The sequence below is a fragment of the Agelaius phoeniceus genome, chromosome 3, assembly GCF_051311805.1.
Source record: "Agelaius phoeniceus isolate bAgePho1 chromosome 3, bAgePho1.hap1, whole genome shotgun sequence".
NCBI lineage: Eukaryota > Metazoa > Chordata > Aves > Passeriformes > Icteridae > Agelaius > Agelaius phoeniceus.
The window spans coordinates 16,943,905-16,961,081 of record NC_135267.1 but is presented as its reverse complement, the minus strand read 5'-3'; the positions used below and the strand labels follow the sequence as shown (position 1 = coordinate 16,961,081).

The window sequence follows — 17,177 nt, the reverse complement described above, 5'->3', positions numbered from 1 at the left end:
TTTGAATAGAGAATCATAGAATTGCAGCATTGCATCATAGAATGATTTGGGCTGGAAGGAACATTTAAATATGATCTATTTCCAACATCTTTGCAGTGGGCAGAGACTGACTCTAGATCAGGATGCTGGAAGTTGCATCCAACCTGACCTTGAGCACTTCAAGGGATGGGGCATTTACAACTTTCCTGCCATCTCACTAATTTAGCAAAAATGGTGATGTGTGGGGTGAGGTCAGAGGTCTCACAGAAGTCAAGGTAAATGGTATCAGTTGCTCTTCCCTTACCCATCAATGCAGTTACTAGATCATTGAAAGACACCATTAGTCAGACATAATTTACCTTTTGTGAAGACATATTGTCTGTTTCTAATCACCTTGCTGTCATCCAAATGCTTTGACATACCTTACAGGAGGATCTGTTCCATGAAAGTGTCAAAACAATTCCAGTGTGAATTTTCAAACTAGCTTTGCGTGCTTCATGAAGAAACATACCATTTTCTCAATGTGTCCTGTTTATAGTATTTTTATGATAAAAACCCCCAAACTCCCCGTTTCACATCAGTTGCATGGTGATCACTTAAGGAACTACCCATGTTATTTTTTTTCCTTCTCCCTAATAAAATTATCTGACACAAACATGAAGCATCATGTGACCTTTATTTTGTTTTCTTGTTCTTGTTTTTCATGCAGCATAATTTTTTTTTCTTTTTTTTTCTTTCCCTTTTCTTTTCATAAAATAGAATAAATTCATGCAAAACTCATGGAGTTTTAATGCTAAAGTTATACCAGTAGTCTGTCAAAATAAATTGTTGATGTCCTTTCACTAGCATGTCTATTGCAAATAGAAGGGATTGTACAGAATCAAAACAGTGAAAGAAGAGTTCAAAAGCTTAGTTATCATATAGCAGTGATACATATTCATACAGAGAGAAAAAGAGACATCTAAATTACTAAATAAATAGATAGATTTCTGAGTTATGCTACCTGTCTAAATATTTTGTCTACTAGGTATACTAGCACAAACTATTTTGTGCAATAGGCAAACAATTGTAGTAGTTTATTTCACATGTATAGAAATGTCTCAGTAGGAGTTGAAGCTTCCTGATTATATCTTTAAGACCAGTTTTAAAGAAGGACCTAAGCCCTTCCAATTTCATTAGAGGAACAAACCCCTTTACTTTTTCCTTTACTTTCAGACTTCAAAAGGCCTAAGAAGAGCATAGAAAATATGGGTGTCTGTCAGCCCTAAGAAATATTTTGTTTTGTAAAGTAACTTACTTTTCTTACTGTTGAAATTACAGATTGCAGGAACTGACAGTGTTTAACTGTTAAAGAGAAGCATAGACTGTGCTTTATATAGAAGGAAAAAGTGGATATCCATAATTTTCTTTCCTCCTCTAGTTAGTGATGCTTTGGTTATTGATGTACTTTGTGTACTGTTAGTGTCTAATTGATGCAAACGTTGCCTTGAAACAAAACCAGAAATGAGGAAAAAACCCCAAATTAGTTATAAAACTCCTTCTTGATTCAGTTATGAGAAGCTGTAATTTTGAAGTTGGTATATTTCCATCTAGCAAACTCAAGTATGGTATAATCTGTGCTGGAAGGCCTGTTCTTCTTGTCCTAAATTAATTTTGTAACCTGAGACTAGAACTATTGTGTCTTTGAAGACTGCTTTGTACAATGAAAAGTTGTCTTAGTTAGGGTCTCTCTGGTAATGGATGTAAACACCATAAACACTAAATTTTGTACTGCCTTGGGTACAACTAATAATTATTTCTAATTTCCCTTTCTTTTATAGGATGTGGCATGTATCTGTATGCCAATATTTACTGGCAAGTTCTGTGAGAGAATACAGAATCCATGTGAATTATTGCCTTGCCTAAATAATGGAACTTGTGTAGCTCAACAGCAAAACTATAACTGCCGGTAAGATTGGATATTCCTTTATTTCAATCCTTTGTTGGTTCACTTGATGATATCACACACATTGCAGAAAGAAAAGACATCATCATTCACAGAGAGCACAGAAAACTATAAACTTATGTTTTAAAAGTATATATATTTATCTTTTGTGCTTTACTCTGTTAGGCTTCTTGTTAACTCTGGGAGCAATACAAAAAGATTTAAAGCATTTAAGGGCTATAATTTTTTTTCATTATTAATACTATTAAAAACATATATAAATTTTAAAACACTGATGACAATTGAGGTAGTTATGCAACATGTGCCACTCCCTTTTAGGGTACATGAAGTTTATGTTGTTTCTGAAAAGATAAGGGAACCTATTTAATTTATAGTTCACAGAACACATTAGTAGACTTTAAATTGATCCTTCAAGCAGCATATGAAAAACTGTTTAATTCAGAAAGATCACACTAAAAATTATCCATTTGAAAATACCAGAAGTGACCCAATGTATAATTTAATTTCATTTTTAAATATATTTTTAGATTTTTTTTCTATATCAGTAAGGAGTACAATTTATCCTGTTCCCCTTTGTTTGGCTTTTCTCTTGCTGCCTGAGTAAATTCTGATAAGCATTACTGAAGTAAACATTTTTCAAATTTTAAGATATTCATAAAAGCAGAAAATTGAAAGCTGTGATACAAAAATGCCTGACAACATATTATGAATGAACTTAGAAACTTCATAAAAATATAAAAGTATAGAACACAGAGTTACAGTGCATCAGCAGAGATTCAATTTAGAAGATTTAAAATAAAAATATAAGTAGAACTGTTTACACTTTTCCCAAAAAAGAAAATCCAAACAATTTCATTCTTATTCACTCCTAAATACAGATATACATGCAAACACACATATGCAAGCTCATATACAGTTAGATCTTCCCATATAGATATGTAAAGCACTGAACAGCGATCATTAATTTTCCAATTCTTTAAACTGGGATATAAGCTAATAATTTATTATTATATAGCCAGTCTTCCCACAATATGTCTATATTAGTACGAAATGTGTTGAAGTTTACATTTAAAAAGATGCATAACATGAAAAATTAATATCCAGATGTACATTACCTTTATTAACAGGAACCAAATTAAAAAAGAAGTCATAAAATATTATCCTGGCCCTGTTATTCATATTGAATATTTTATAGTTCCACAAAGTATTTGTAGAAATGATCTGTACCGGGAACCTCATTGTACCATAGGAATTGTTTAATAAAAATGTCTATGGGAAAACATTGTGGTTGACCTTTGATAATCTCATGTGAGAATAAGCATGGAAGTCATTATTTAGATCAATATAACAGAACATGAAAATGGACAATTAAGAACCCATTTTACATTGTGGGGGTTATAAGCTCATTAACACTAAGAATGTTCTAAAAGGGGGACTGACAACCTAGAAAAGAACACTGTGAATAGTGTTCAATCCCCATAGTGAGCCCTAGCAATCAATTTGCCCACCAGATATTCTTGGTGAAGGAGAACTCCAGAAAGTGACTCATATCTTCCACAGAGAAATATCCAGAACAGGTGACTTGACACATCTTACACAAGTTTGCAGTTTTCTTTGTCCAAAGATAGAGGGCTACAATACAATAACAGAATATTAGAACACAATAAATATACAATACTCTCAGAGACTCATATAACAGCCAAGATACCAGAAGTATCTTCTGGTCCAACCTTTCATGGGAAAGGGGATTTAGATGAGATTCTCTGTTACGCTGTGCAATTGCTTGTTGAAAATCTCCAGTGTTCTGCCTTAGTTTTGCTATTCAGTCCCCAAAGGCTTCAATTATTGACTACAATATTTTTTATTATTATTTTTTAATAAATTAAAAATATTGTTCTCATTTTTTTTGGTGAAATTAAAATTAGTTTTAATTACCACTTAACCGGAAATAGTTAATAGAAGTATTTATGCCTCTGTACTAAAAAGGAGGCATTTAGGTGAGAGAAAGCATTATTAAGTAGTATGAATTGCATATTTTATGCAAGGAGATCACATCCAGTAGTTTTTTTTTGTGAGAGCTGCAATCTTGCCAGAGTGCTGAAATGCAAAGGAGGTGTTGACAGATAGAGAAGTCCAACAGTCAGCAGGCTTCACTGTTTTAAGAATTCAAAATTTTCTTTTTAAAACCATATTCTGCATTAGCTACTTGGCTAACAGAGTAGGCAGTGGTTAGACAGTTTCAGTTTTCTAAACTCACAGGCTTGGACACTTTCTGCTTGTGATTCATGTTTTAATTCACTTCACCCAAAGGAAATCTAATATTAATTATGTTGCTTTAATTTGAGGGATTTGGAGCTGCTCATCAACATTTTAAATGAAGATTTGATTAATTTTTGGTAATCATTGTCAAATACTGCATGTTATATCTCTCTGTCTAGCCACTCCACAGTCAACTGCATGTGTTTCATACTACATTTGGTGTAATACTACATGTCACACTGCAACATGATCCACTTCTATAGCATTTTAACATCATAAATAAATGTAATGGTGTTTAGGTCAGATGCACATACAAGTTAAAATAGTAGCTGAATTGAACTTTTTACTTCATTACTTTTTATTTTGCTTCCCCCTATGCTATGTTGTTCTCCTTATGCCCAAACTACATTCTTATATCCTACACAATCCCACCTTCTTCTCAACATATCCTTCCTTCTTTGGAAAAGCAGTTATTTTCCATTCTAAACATAAAACGAAACAGGAACAATTTAATTTTCCCCACTTCAGTTATGATGTATGACTATCTTGTATTCTAATTCCATCCTTTCAGTCTTGATATCACACACAACTTTGTGCTAAGAATCTAATAGTCACATTTTTTCCTAAATGTCAAAATTTAAGGTGAATTCAAATAGGCAGTGAACAAGCATATCCATCAAAATAAACTATGATTGTTTGCTTTCTATCTTCTTCTATTATCCATGTACTTTATGATAATAAAAAGTCACAAAAAATGTGAAAGGGTGTTCTGAGAAAATACGTTCTATTCGTGCTGTCTTTAGAACTTTACTGTCAACTTTTTTTCCTGTTAGCTTCCATTTCCCTTTCCTTACATTAGTATGTTTATTGCAAAACAACCAAAAAATCCCCAAAACCAGAAAAAATGAGCAAATATAAAAGTTAGAAGAAGCCACTTCTAAAATTGTCTTTCTAGATTATCTAGTTAATGAAATAATCATAGATTAAAGCAAAAAATCTAGGAACTCTCTCACTTCAGCTCATTGGTAAAAACAAATCAAAGCAAACGTAATTGAGTTGCTCTGACTTGGTTTTAGATGTTATTAGAAATTATAAGGAAAAATACAAAATATTTTTATTATTATTTACATTCCTTCATATTTAATTTTTCTTACTAAAAACTCCTTTTAACTACAATACATGAACTAGAACTTTATTAAGAATAGAGTTTGCAAGAATTTTGAAGTGAAGTACTTGAAATGGCAGAAATATGATCACATGTAGCATCTTTTTTAAGAAGAAGGTGAGGATTATGTGGTTCATTGCAACTTTCTTAGAGTGTTCTTAGGTGGTTGTGTCTATACCAGCCTCAAAGCATATATCCATTTACAGAAGGTTTTTCCATATTCATTTACCTCTGCCCACATGGTCCTATGCATGAATTCTGGTTGGTTTCTAGAGATTTCTGATTAAATCCAATTTCTGATTAAATCCAACACTTCACTAAGGTTAATACATTACTTCATCCTCTGGACATGCTTAATGTGTCTGTCCATTCCTTAGACTCAGAGCCACAGATAAACATCTTGAACTGATTTAGAAATCTGTTTAACTCAGGTGCTTTCTATTGAATGTTGCTGCCCAAGAAGTTGCTGTGGAAAATATATCTCTAACTTTAGTATATTGCATCATTGTGAGAAGCTCCATGAATTTTGAAACCAGGAATTGGATAGGTTTTTTCTAAATGAAAAAACATAAGCAACACATCTAGATGCCATATCTCTTAGGAGCAAGGACATAGGAAAACCAGAAGCAATTCTGTATAATCTTCATAATTTCCAGCTTCTGGACTGAATAATTTGAAAAAAAATCTTCTTAGAAAGAGCTAAAGAAATTTCCATCTATTACTTTTGGATTCTTTCACAAACACAAATTTTCAGCTAACTGAACCATTTCCTTTGTCTTCTTAAATCTTTTTTTTCCATGATACCAGAAATGGCCTTTAGACAGGGGAGTATGCTGTGTCTGTAAGAACATAGTGAGAGTGTTTACAAGGATTATCTGTCAAGATATAAGTATTCAAATATTTTTCTACATTGTTCCATTATTATTATTATTAACTACTTTTAAGCAAACACGTAAACAACTATGCATTGTTGTGTCTAGATTGTTATTTACATAATTAAGCATGTCATTATTTACTATTTATACCACTCTTTATTCATTAGCAATTATTGGTGTTTATTCCTCACTTATCACATTTTTATTTTTATATTAAAGCATCTCTCTGATGCTTAAATTGACCTATCCTCTCTAACAGTTTTCCAAAATCTTGTTACCTTGTCAACAGTTTATTAAATATTACCTCATTATAGATTTTTTTTTCTGGAAGATTATATGAAATATTAGCGAGAAAATATTTTAATCAATTAAAGAAATTATTTATAAAAAAGCAAAATTATTCAGAATCATGCAAGGGATTTTTAATTTCTTGAAAACATATTCTATTTATTTTAAATAGCATAAGAGATTTGTTTTGTTACTGCAAGAACATAATTTAATAGAATTATGGAACATAATTAAATACAATTAACTTTTAAAATGCAAGTTCTCTAAAATACACTGGTGTATTTGCAGCTGCATGCCAGGATTCACTGGGAAGAACTGTGAGGAAGTAATTGACTACTGCAGGCTGCTCAGCGTCAACTGTCTGAATGAAGGATTGTGTCTTAATGTAATTGGAGGATTCACTGTAAGTAATTTAATACATGTTAAACTAATTCAGTGTTCCAAAGTATAAAAGCTTCAGACAAGCAAACTTGAAATGCATTCATTACTCTAAGAGACAAGAGGGGCACAATATTATAGGTTTTATTTACTTTAATTGATAACACAAGGGCAATTCTCTTGGGTAATATGGATTTTTTTATTACTTTTTTACTGAGATCATGTTTAGTACTATATCAAGTAAGGGAACTGAGGGGTACTTTTATAGTAAAAGGAATATATTACTAATTGTGGTCCAGTGTCATTTCCCACCAAGATGATAATCACAGCTGTGTTGCAGCCTTTAAAAATACATTGCTTGAATTAAGACCATCTGTTGCCATCCTTTTAACCAGAATCAAATTACTTGTCTACACATGAACTTGTTTAGAATGAATACAAGTTTAAAACTTTGATGATGAAACTGTAGTGTGGTGACATTCATTCCAACTGAGAGTTTGGGAAAAAAAATATCAGGTCGGCTTGTTTTAACTCTCTAAATTGCTCCTGAAAATGTTAAGCAAGGTGCAGAATCTGGCCCTTGTCCTTGTTAAACTCCATATGGTTGGTGATTGCCTGGCCCTCTCATTTGTCAAGGTCTCTCTGTAGGGCCTCTCTGTCCTTGAGAGAGTTTAAAGCTCCTCCCAGTTTAGTGTCACCAGCAAACTTATATTGTATTCCTTTATGCTCTTTGTCCAAGTCATTTATAAAGATGGTGAAGAGCACTGGACTGGGGATGGAGCCCTGTGGAACCCCACTAGTGACAGGTCACCAGACTGGTGTCACACCATTCAATATGACCCTTTATGCCTGACCTGTGAGCCAGTTGCCCACCCATCTTGTAACCTGGTTATTAGTATTTTGTCCAGGAGGGTCCTGTGACAGGCAGTATTGAAAGCATTGCTGAAAAGATTGCACTCACTCACTTTCCTAGATAAACTAAGTCGGTTTCCATTCATAGAAGGAAATAAGGTTTGACAGGCAGGAAGCTTGTGCTGGCTGTTACCTATGACTGAGACACTCCAGGTGCTTTTGGATACTTCTCAGAATAATATTTTCCATGGTTTTACAAGCACTGAAGATAGTCTGGCAGGCCTGTAGTTTCTGGGGTCTCCTTCTCCTGTGTATGCAGATGACCACAGAAAATGGTAGAGTAGTTAATAATACACAAATGTGGTAAGTATTTCCAGGTGGACTGCACTACTTTAGGAAATCATGTGTTCTATGAGAGGCAAATTCAATGCTGTATGCATAGAAAAAAGAATATGAATTATCCAGTACTGAGTGTTCCTGATAGTCAGTGACAAAGAAGGCAACTTTTAGCTCAAAGTGAATTTTAAAATGTGACACCACACAGTTGATGAGGACAGACAGACAATCCCTGTAGTCAAAAATAAGCACTTGTATATATAGAAGCATTTTTCAGTAGCCATACTTCTTTGACTGTCAGTGAAAGGTCATCATAGGCAGCTATATCATCTAAACTGTTTTAAAAGTTTGTAAATGAGGAAACCTCTATTAAAAAATGAAGTCTATGAAATAAAATAAAGAAATAATTTAAAATTATATTCTCAAAAGTACATACAGATTTGCAATCTTAAAACAGTTGGTGGTCTATCAGTTTTTCTCAGAAGAAAAAGAAAAGGAACAATTGTATTTAAAATATTCAGCTGTTCCTAGCAAAAATTTTGAAGCAAAAATAGCAAAAAAGGGATAAAATTATTGTGCATGGTTTTGAGTAGTTGCTTCTTCTATGTACTATTGATTATAGCAAGAGCATTTTCAAAAGCTTTTTAGGTAATATGGTCCAGTGCTGTGTTTCAGCAGTTTCCCATCAGATCAGTGCCAGGTCACATCTGTCCTGTCCTTGTGAATAACTTCACCAGACATTAAATTTCATGAATATCTACTATTGTGGGATCCAAACCCCATAATTCCCACAGAAGGCTGAAGGCCTTATTGTGGATTGCTTCTAGTAGTCAATGCAGCACACACATTTCACTGATATTAAAAGGTTAGGAAAAGGATTGTATTTTCCAAAGTTGCCATGAATAGTGAAAGCATAAATCCCCCCATTTTATTTGGGCTCTGAAGAAGATCAAAGATATGATGTTCACCTTGTTGGTTTCTAAAGCACAAAAAGACAACACTGCAGCTTTGACTCAGTTTGAGAAATATGGTTGTCATTTGGACATATAATTTTAACAGGTGACAAACACAATTCTTGAACATGAACAGATCTTCCTCTCTCAAAAAGTACTGATATTAAAAATTCTATTACTTACTATTGATTTATCAATTATTGCAAGAAGTCTGCAATTGAATTTCTCCTGATTTGCAGCTACAATGTTGCAACTGCTTCTAAGAATAAATATAGTAATTGTTAAAGTTCTAAAGAAAATATAATATAGGACTTTTTTTATATCCATACCATAGGAAAATTTTTAATTAATGGACTGGTTTGTCAATTTTATAATAAATAACTCCACCTACTTAGAAGACAGGGGCCACTGTTGTCAGAAAAGAAATAAATTAAAACAGTTTGAGCATAAATCATACTTACACAATTACTGATGTGTGAACCAATTTCAGAGTTCAGCAGATTTTTATTCAATAAAACTACATAACTACATTATTTTGACAATACAATAACCTTCTTCTTAAAAATATTTTTAAACATCTGCCCACAGATACACTTTTCAATAGATTTTTCTGTTCTCATCACAGCTTTTCTTTTTCTTAAATGGATTTCATAAGTGAGAAGTCAGTGTTCTTGTTTTGCAGCTGATAGTATTTTCTCATTGCTTTCAATCTGATTGTCTTAAACAATTTATGGCTGTAGGTATCTGTTTTCCTTATCTTTACCTGAAGACAGGGAAAATACGAGCAATGCCCAAAAGGCAAGTGGTAGAGAAAAAAGAGCTGTTGTTTGTTTCATGCTAATCATACTGCTGCCAGATGCTAACCACCTCAGGGTATGGAGTGGCTTGAGTAGGGTTCACCCAGTGATTTAGAATGGCTCCAATAGAGCCTCTGGCACACAAGTGGGCAGTGAAAGCTGATAAAGAGAGTACACAAACAAGAAATCACCTGTGGATGTAAAGCTTTCCTCTAGGTCCCAAGGGTGAATTGAGTACCTTACTATCTATTTATTCACAGCAAGTAGTTTAGATCATGGCAACAAGTATTATCCCTCCTTAAGATCCCCTGTTTCCTCCTGAATCATTATATTAAACTGAAACAAACCTCAAAACCAAACAAACAAAGTGAACATACTGAAAAAATACATTAAATTAATCCAGTGCAAATTTGGATGATAATGGAACTCTATATTACTGGAGTTTACAAGCCTGGAAAGGAGCACAGTTTTGAAAACATGGTAGTGAGTTGAGGTATGAAAATTGTCAAGTCTTTGGCATACTAGTTGTCTTTACTTTCCAGGGAGAAACCATTGAATTGCATTAAAATGACAGAATTTACAGGTCAGTTATGGTTACCTACAGAAGTGCATTTGATGCACAAGAAAGTGCAGCTCTACAGTGGTTGCTGCACACTCTCCCATTCGTGATCTGCCATACACTTCCTGTGGAAGGGCAGGCAAATTTGCTTTCCACTTCTTGTAGAGTGCAAAAATACTCATTCATGATTTTTTTTTTCCCCTAACAGCTCCTTACTATGCTACTAGCAAGTATCTTTCAACTTATATGGTCTGCATACTGTATCCAAGTCTATTTTGTCAATATGCCTTTCTCCTATCATCCTGACAAGCCACTAATTCTTGTAAGGCTGTGTGCTTACAGCCAGCAAAGAAATTGAGTAATGTAGACACAAAAACTGAAGCTGAAAGATGAAGAGGAAGCAATGTCATTGTAAGGTCTATTTCCATTAGCCAGCACTACACTTGAGACAAGGTCTAAACAAATTATATATATTGCCTGAACAGCGGAGCTGTGTTGGCAAACAAATGCACACAGCATTAAAGAAAGAGAAAACAATCTCTGTTATCATTCTGGTTTCACCATTGGCCATTCAAAGAAAATGTTTGAAATTTCTCTGAGAAGCTGTACTGACACTTGCATGTGGAGTTTTGTGTTGGAAAAATTACCAGTGGGTGCCCTGGTACCTTCAGAAAGAGCAAACAACAGGAAATGCTTTTGATTTCTAAATAGTGTTCCTACAGTGCAGTGGAAGCAGATTGTGCTTTTAAGGGAGAGTGAAACTAAGCAAAAAGGAGTAATGGTTTTAACTTCTACAAGTAATTTGCCTGGAGAACACTGATTAACGATAACAGAGACATTTCTGTCAATTCCCTTCAGAAAATTTTTCCCAGTCACCAGAATTTTGCTTTCTTATATGGATGTACATTTAATAATGTTTATCTAATAGTATGATTCACCATAAGAGGATACAAAAATTAATATAATAGAAAAGATTGGTATCTAAAATCTTACCCTGCAAATGGCTCTGTGGTTGTTCATGTTATGCTCTTGATCTTTTTCTCACATCCATATAATGGAGCCATAGCTTTTATATTTGAAGCTTTATGGTGAATTTGAGATATTTCAACAACAAACTACACTAAGAGGATATATGGTTGACAAAGTTTGTCAACCAAATGAATATACATTAATAGTCACTAACCCATGGGTCACACTGTTGTAGTTGAAGATAAAAACCCCAGAAAATATGTTCTGCCCAAAGACTACCATGTTCTCTGGCAAAGCAGGAGACTGTATACTAACACAGAAAACAGTCTTTACTGAAGCTAACATGTTCCTTCTGAGGCAATGTGGGAAGGAGTATAGAGGAGGGAACATTTGTTTCTCCTGGGATTTTTTCCCCCATGTCAAGCTGATGCGTGGCCCTCATTCAGCAGAACTGGTACAGAAATTGCAATCAGGCAGACAGAGGTCCAGGTTTCATCCCTTCCAGATGAGGTTTTTCTTTGTGGGTGCAGAATCAGGCCCATCAGCCAGCTATCAGGCTGGGGATCAAATTGCTTCTTTGCAGAAGAGCAGTTCCAAGCCCCACAAACTTACCTGAAAAACCTTTGTGGAAAGTCTGCTACTCAGATCTTCTTAGTAAGCTCTTCTCTGAGAAGCCAATCTCAGCCCTAATGCTTTTTGATAATGCTTTATCCCTAGAAGTCCAGCTGAATTTATAGCACAGAAACAAAGCACCTCTATGCAAAATCAGCAATAATCAGCAAAATGGAGCTATGTCACACTGCTTAGATCTCACAGCCCTAAGGCCTCTGTAGGCACACAGTTTGTGGTAATTGGGAGTGGGGCTGTGGCCAAGCCTCACCCCCAATGGGCACAGCTGTGAGCAGCAGGTGAGCAGCATTGACAGCAATGAGACAGGGAGTGCCCAGGGGCACTGACCAACACCAAAGGGAACAGAGGGCACTCAGGTGCAATGCATGAACAATCAGGGGTATAAAAGGTTGGGCTAAAGAACAAAAGGAGCAGATGCTTGCAGTCTTCTGAGGTGATATGGTGTTGGTCTGGATGGGTGGATGCCTGAGGTCTTCTGATGTGGTATGGTGTTACTCTGTATGGGCAAATGCTTAAAGCCTTCTGGAATTGTATAGTGCTATTCTGTGCATCATGGCTTCCTTGACTGTGGCATAAGTGGTGACAGGCCTCCAGCTTATTCTTAGAGAAGCTATTTGTATTTATTGCATGAGAGGAGAAATAATTTCTACATCACATATCCAGAACTAAAAGGCAGTAAAGATGAGAGAAAGCATTACCTTGTTTGAAAAAACTCAGTTCTTTAAGAAAAATGCACTAGGGCTTTTTAAAGCCCTCTGCACTGCATCTATCACTGTTTGTTTTTTGAGTATAAAAAAAGCTATAAAGAAACAAACATTTAATGTATTGGGCATTTTATATATTAAAACAGTTGGTTAGCATGATAAAACTATTATGAATATTTATAAGAGATCTACAACCAATGCTAGAAGCAATGAAAATTGGCACTGCAAAATCTACTGCTCTCAGATGGGATTTTTATACTTATGTACAACATATCAAATAGGTTATTGTCATTTTCCTTTTAAGAAAAATCTACAGTCTCTCCTACTGTTTCTCCTCATGGACCATATGAGAACATTATAATTTCATCTCTGTGAATCCATTTTGTCACCATCATTAATTCTATTGATGTCTCTCCTGTGTTTGTCCTTCCAGCTGAGTGTTCAAAACAGCAGTAGTTCAAAGTCAGATACTTCCATTAGGGGCTAGTTTTACACAAGTTAATTAGTCAATTTTCTTTCACACAGTAGCAGTAATTCTACAGACCCATTCACATAAATTTTAAAATGTTCTAAACAGTTTTTTCCTTCTTTAGTTTTTAATTTGGACTTTATCAAAATTAATTTTCCTGCTTTTCTTATTCTATTGAAATACACACCATCAAAGCACCCCAGGTACATTTCATATGTGCTGCTAATTATTTCTGAGCTGTATAGAAGTTAATAAACAGTAGAAATCTTCATGTAATAAACTAAATGTCCTTCTTTTTCAAGAGAAAATTTAAATGAAAAATATTTAAACTATGATCATCTAATCATTTCATATATCTTTGTACAATGGATCTGAAGTTATATAGTAGAAGAGCATATAATTAAATATAAATGGACAGCAAAACACGCTAGATATAGCCAACAGAAATATTCTGGTTTATTTTTAAATGCAACCTCTGAGAAGTTAAAATCAAGCCTGTGCTCGAGTTCAAACCATTTTTCAAAGGCACAGAAATTCCCCAAATTTCTTCTTTGTGACTTCCATATCTAATAAGGAGCTGGCCCCTTGAGATAAGGAAAATGTCTGTAGAAAGAGTCCATAAAATTTCACTCAGCCAACTCAGCACTATAGATTTCTGAAGCACATAACTTATAATCATTTTTTGCCTGTTTATTAATGCCAGTAAGACCAGACACACTCCATGTGCTGTATAAACTTTGTGGTGTCTTTGGCAGTTGTTTCTAACATTGTACAGTAAGTTTCTAGTTTGAGATTCTTAATGTTTATTTTTCATTGTTCAGTATTTGCCCTTTTGTCATCTACTACCAAAAACTCAAAAATGCACATTCTTAATTTCCCTTTTTAAGTTATAATTAAATACTAATAAAATTTCATTTTTTAATGAAATCATATGTAAAGAGAGATGGCACTTTCTCAAACTACACAAAAGATAGATAACTTCATCTTCCCACCTTCCCTATGTGATGTACCTGGATAGAATTCTAGTTTCTGTTTTACCCATATATTCACTTGAGAAATGAAAGAATATATTTTTATTTAAATTATTTAATTCAAGTTATGATATATTTCTGTGGAGACTTCTAATTGTTTTACCTAGAATCAGGGTTTCATATGAAGGAGCATGTCATAGCAGTAATCATAGTGTCGTAGAATGGTTTGAGTTTGAACTGACCTTCAAAGGTCATTTACTCCAAATCCCCATCAATGAGCAGGGACATCTTTCACTACATCAGATCATTCAGAGTCCCATTCAACCTGACCTTCAATATTTCCAGACACGAGGCATCTACCACATCTCAGGCTAACTTATTCCAGCTCATTCCTCCTATCTAAACTGAATCTACCCTCTTTTACTTTACAAACATTATCCCTTCTAGTTCTATGTAACCTGCTAAAAAGTTTGTCCCCCTCCTTCTTATAAGCCCTTGCTGTGTGAAAAGGGGAGATTTCCTCGACCCTTAGTGTGGGGAGATTACTTGGCCCTCAGTGTTTAATTTGTCTGTCAGCACCCCAGGAAAGCCAAGACTCTTGTGTCCAACCTGTCTGTCAATGCCCTGTTATGGGAATCCTTCACTGAGCAGTCCTGCTAGATCAGAGAATGGCTTGACTGACTCAATCAGGGGCACACACCAACAGCATGAGGGAGATCCTTTGGCAGATCTTCCCACCTTGTGATCCCCCACTGGGTCTTCCACTGCACTGAAGATGTTGCCTTTTGCTGCAACTGCCTGTGAAAGACTCACACCAAGAGTTCACAGAACAGCATTCCTGATTAATATAAAATTGTGATAGGTTAAGTTTCAAGCATTGTCAGTGATAGTATTGGACTGCAAAAACATGTTCAAAGCAATACACAGAAAAGGTAAGATCCCCAGTAAAAACATTCAGCATGGAGAGAGTACAGTTCTTACCCAATAAGCGACCCTATGGGGTGTGGTGCTGTTCACAGGGGTCCCTGGAAGAGGGAAGAGATGAGGATCTGACTCCATGTTTCAGAAGGCTAATTGTTATTCAGAAGGCTTATTTTATGATATATATTATATTAAAGCTATACTAAAGAATAGAAGAAAGGATTTCATCAGAAGGCTTGCAAGCAAAGGAGAAACAATGGAATGATAGCAAAATCCTGTGACTGACTGAGACAGTCCAGACAGCTGGGCTTTGATTGGCCATTAATTAGAAACAACTGCATGAGACCAATCAAAGATCCACCTGTTGCATTCCACAGCAGGAGATAATTATAGTTTGCATTTTGTTCCTGAGTCCTCTCAGCTTCTCAGGAGAAAAATCCTAAGGAAAGGATTTTTCACAAAACATGTCTGTGACAATGAGGGAGAAGACAGGTTAAGCCCATCAACTGATCTCAGCAGTTATGGTAGAGTCTTCCCTAACTTTTTTCCCATTCTCTACTTACTTTTATACTATCTTGTTATGTTTAGGTGGACCTTGAGTAATTCTAGTCATACATACCTTTGTTACTGATTGGCGTAAAATTCTCTCACTTCACTTTTAAAGATAGAGTAAAAAAAATAGAGAGCACACACCTTGTGGGGTGGGGTCATATGCTGGAGGGGGATAACTTTGGGATGCAGGTGTGGATTAATCTTACAATTAGGCTGTAATGAACCACGCTCATCTGAGGAATGTGATTTTCCCAGAGTTGTTGGCTCAGCAGCAGGATATCTCCCCTGGCTGACAGTTACTGTGCAGTTTCTCAGCCGCAAAGCATCTCCGAGTTCCCCTCCCTGCAAGGGTTTCAGCAGCACCTGGCTGTGGTGTCTCCACTCTGCTCCACCCTCCATTCCACCCCCCTTAGCAGGTGCCTATAGTTCCAGATCATGTGAATTGGGAATTATCATAGAAGAGGCTTTGAGCATGCCAACTGCATTCCACCCAGGGAGTAACAATTGTGTTTTATCCTATAATTTCCATACCTAACTTCTGTTGGGATGTGGATATAACTTCTCAGTTTCCTCTAATTTTACAGACAGCCATCTCTCCACAGTCCTCCTTAATGAAAGGTCACAGGAAGATCTCCCCAGAATTATTTTTGCTTCATTACCCAAAGTCTCTCAGCCTGTCTTCTTAGGAAAGCTGCTCCAGGCCTCTGTGGCCCATCTGGTGACCCACTCCTACAGGTCAATGGTTTTTCAGGATCCCAGAGTTGGATGCAGCACTCCAGGTGGGATCTCCTCAGAGCGTAGTAGAGGAACAGAATCACCTCCCTTGACATGCTGGTCATGCTGCTTTTTATGCAGCCCAGGCTACAGCTGGCTTTCTGGGCTGCAAGCTCATGTCTGGCTTTTCATCCACCATCATCTCCAACCCTCTCTACTAAGATGTTGTCAATCCCTTTCCCCTCAGCCCAAGTTGGTACCAGGGGTGTCCCCAACCAATGTGCAGGACCTTGCATTTGGCCTTGTTGAACTTGTTGTGAGTTCCTATGGACCCACAACTCAAGCTTGTTCAGGACCCTGGATGATGTCCCATACTTCAGGTGTGTCACCTGCAATGCTCAGCTTAGTGTCCTCTGAAAATTTGACAGATATAGTAAGTTAGAACCAATTAATTTTCTGTTTTAAGGTTTAAAGTCACTTATGTGCCCTGGTGTATTGTAGGTTAATGATCAATATTGTAAAGTTTTAAAATCTATCAGTTCAAATAAGGAAGTGAGTAAAACATTCTCCCCAAATAAATCCCCACTAAGCTACACTTTTGTTGGTTACGAGCTAAATTTCTATATATTTCTTGAAGTTATTTTTTCCAGTGTGAGTGACTTCTAGAATTTCAGTTAGGAACAAAATTTAATTACAAAAAATGAAAGCAGATTTTTTAAAATTAAATTAAGGATTTTTTTTCTTCATTTAAACAATTTTCAGAGCTCCATCAATACAGAAAAATAAAAATACTATTTATTTTTAAGCATTTAGCCAGCCTAACAGCAGGTTTGGAGTTCTTGAAGCCTTTTTGTCACAAAC

At 35.5% G+C, this 17,177-nt stretch overlaps 1 protein-coding gene and 1 long non-coding RNA gene across 2 annotated transcripts in view; one reads left to right on the top strand and one right to left on the bottom strand.

Annotated features, from left to right (window-relative positions):
• EYS (EGF-like photoreceptor maintenance factor) overlaps nt 1–17,177 on the top strand; it is a 792,123-nt gene that overhangs the window by 133,634 nt on the left and 641,312 nt on the right. The window contains exons 5-6 of the mRNA XM_054630570.2: nt 1,800–1,927; nt 6,800–6,914. Of these exons, the coding sequence (XP_054486545.2) occupies nt 1,800–1,927; nt 6,800–6,914 (243 nt within the window). The remainder of the gene's footprint in view (nt 1–1,799; nt 1,928–6,799; nt 6,915–17,177) is intronic.
• LOC143693506 (uncharacterized) overlaps nt 7,976–17,177 on the bottom strand; it is a 34,872-nt gene continuing 25,670 nt past the window's right edge. Inside the window, exon 3 of the long non-coding RNA XR_013181237.1 lies at nt 7,976–8,048. This is a non-coding gene — a long non-coding RNA (uncharacterized LOC143693506). The remainder of the gene's footprint in view (nt 8,049–17,177) is intronic.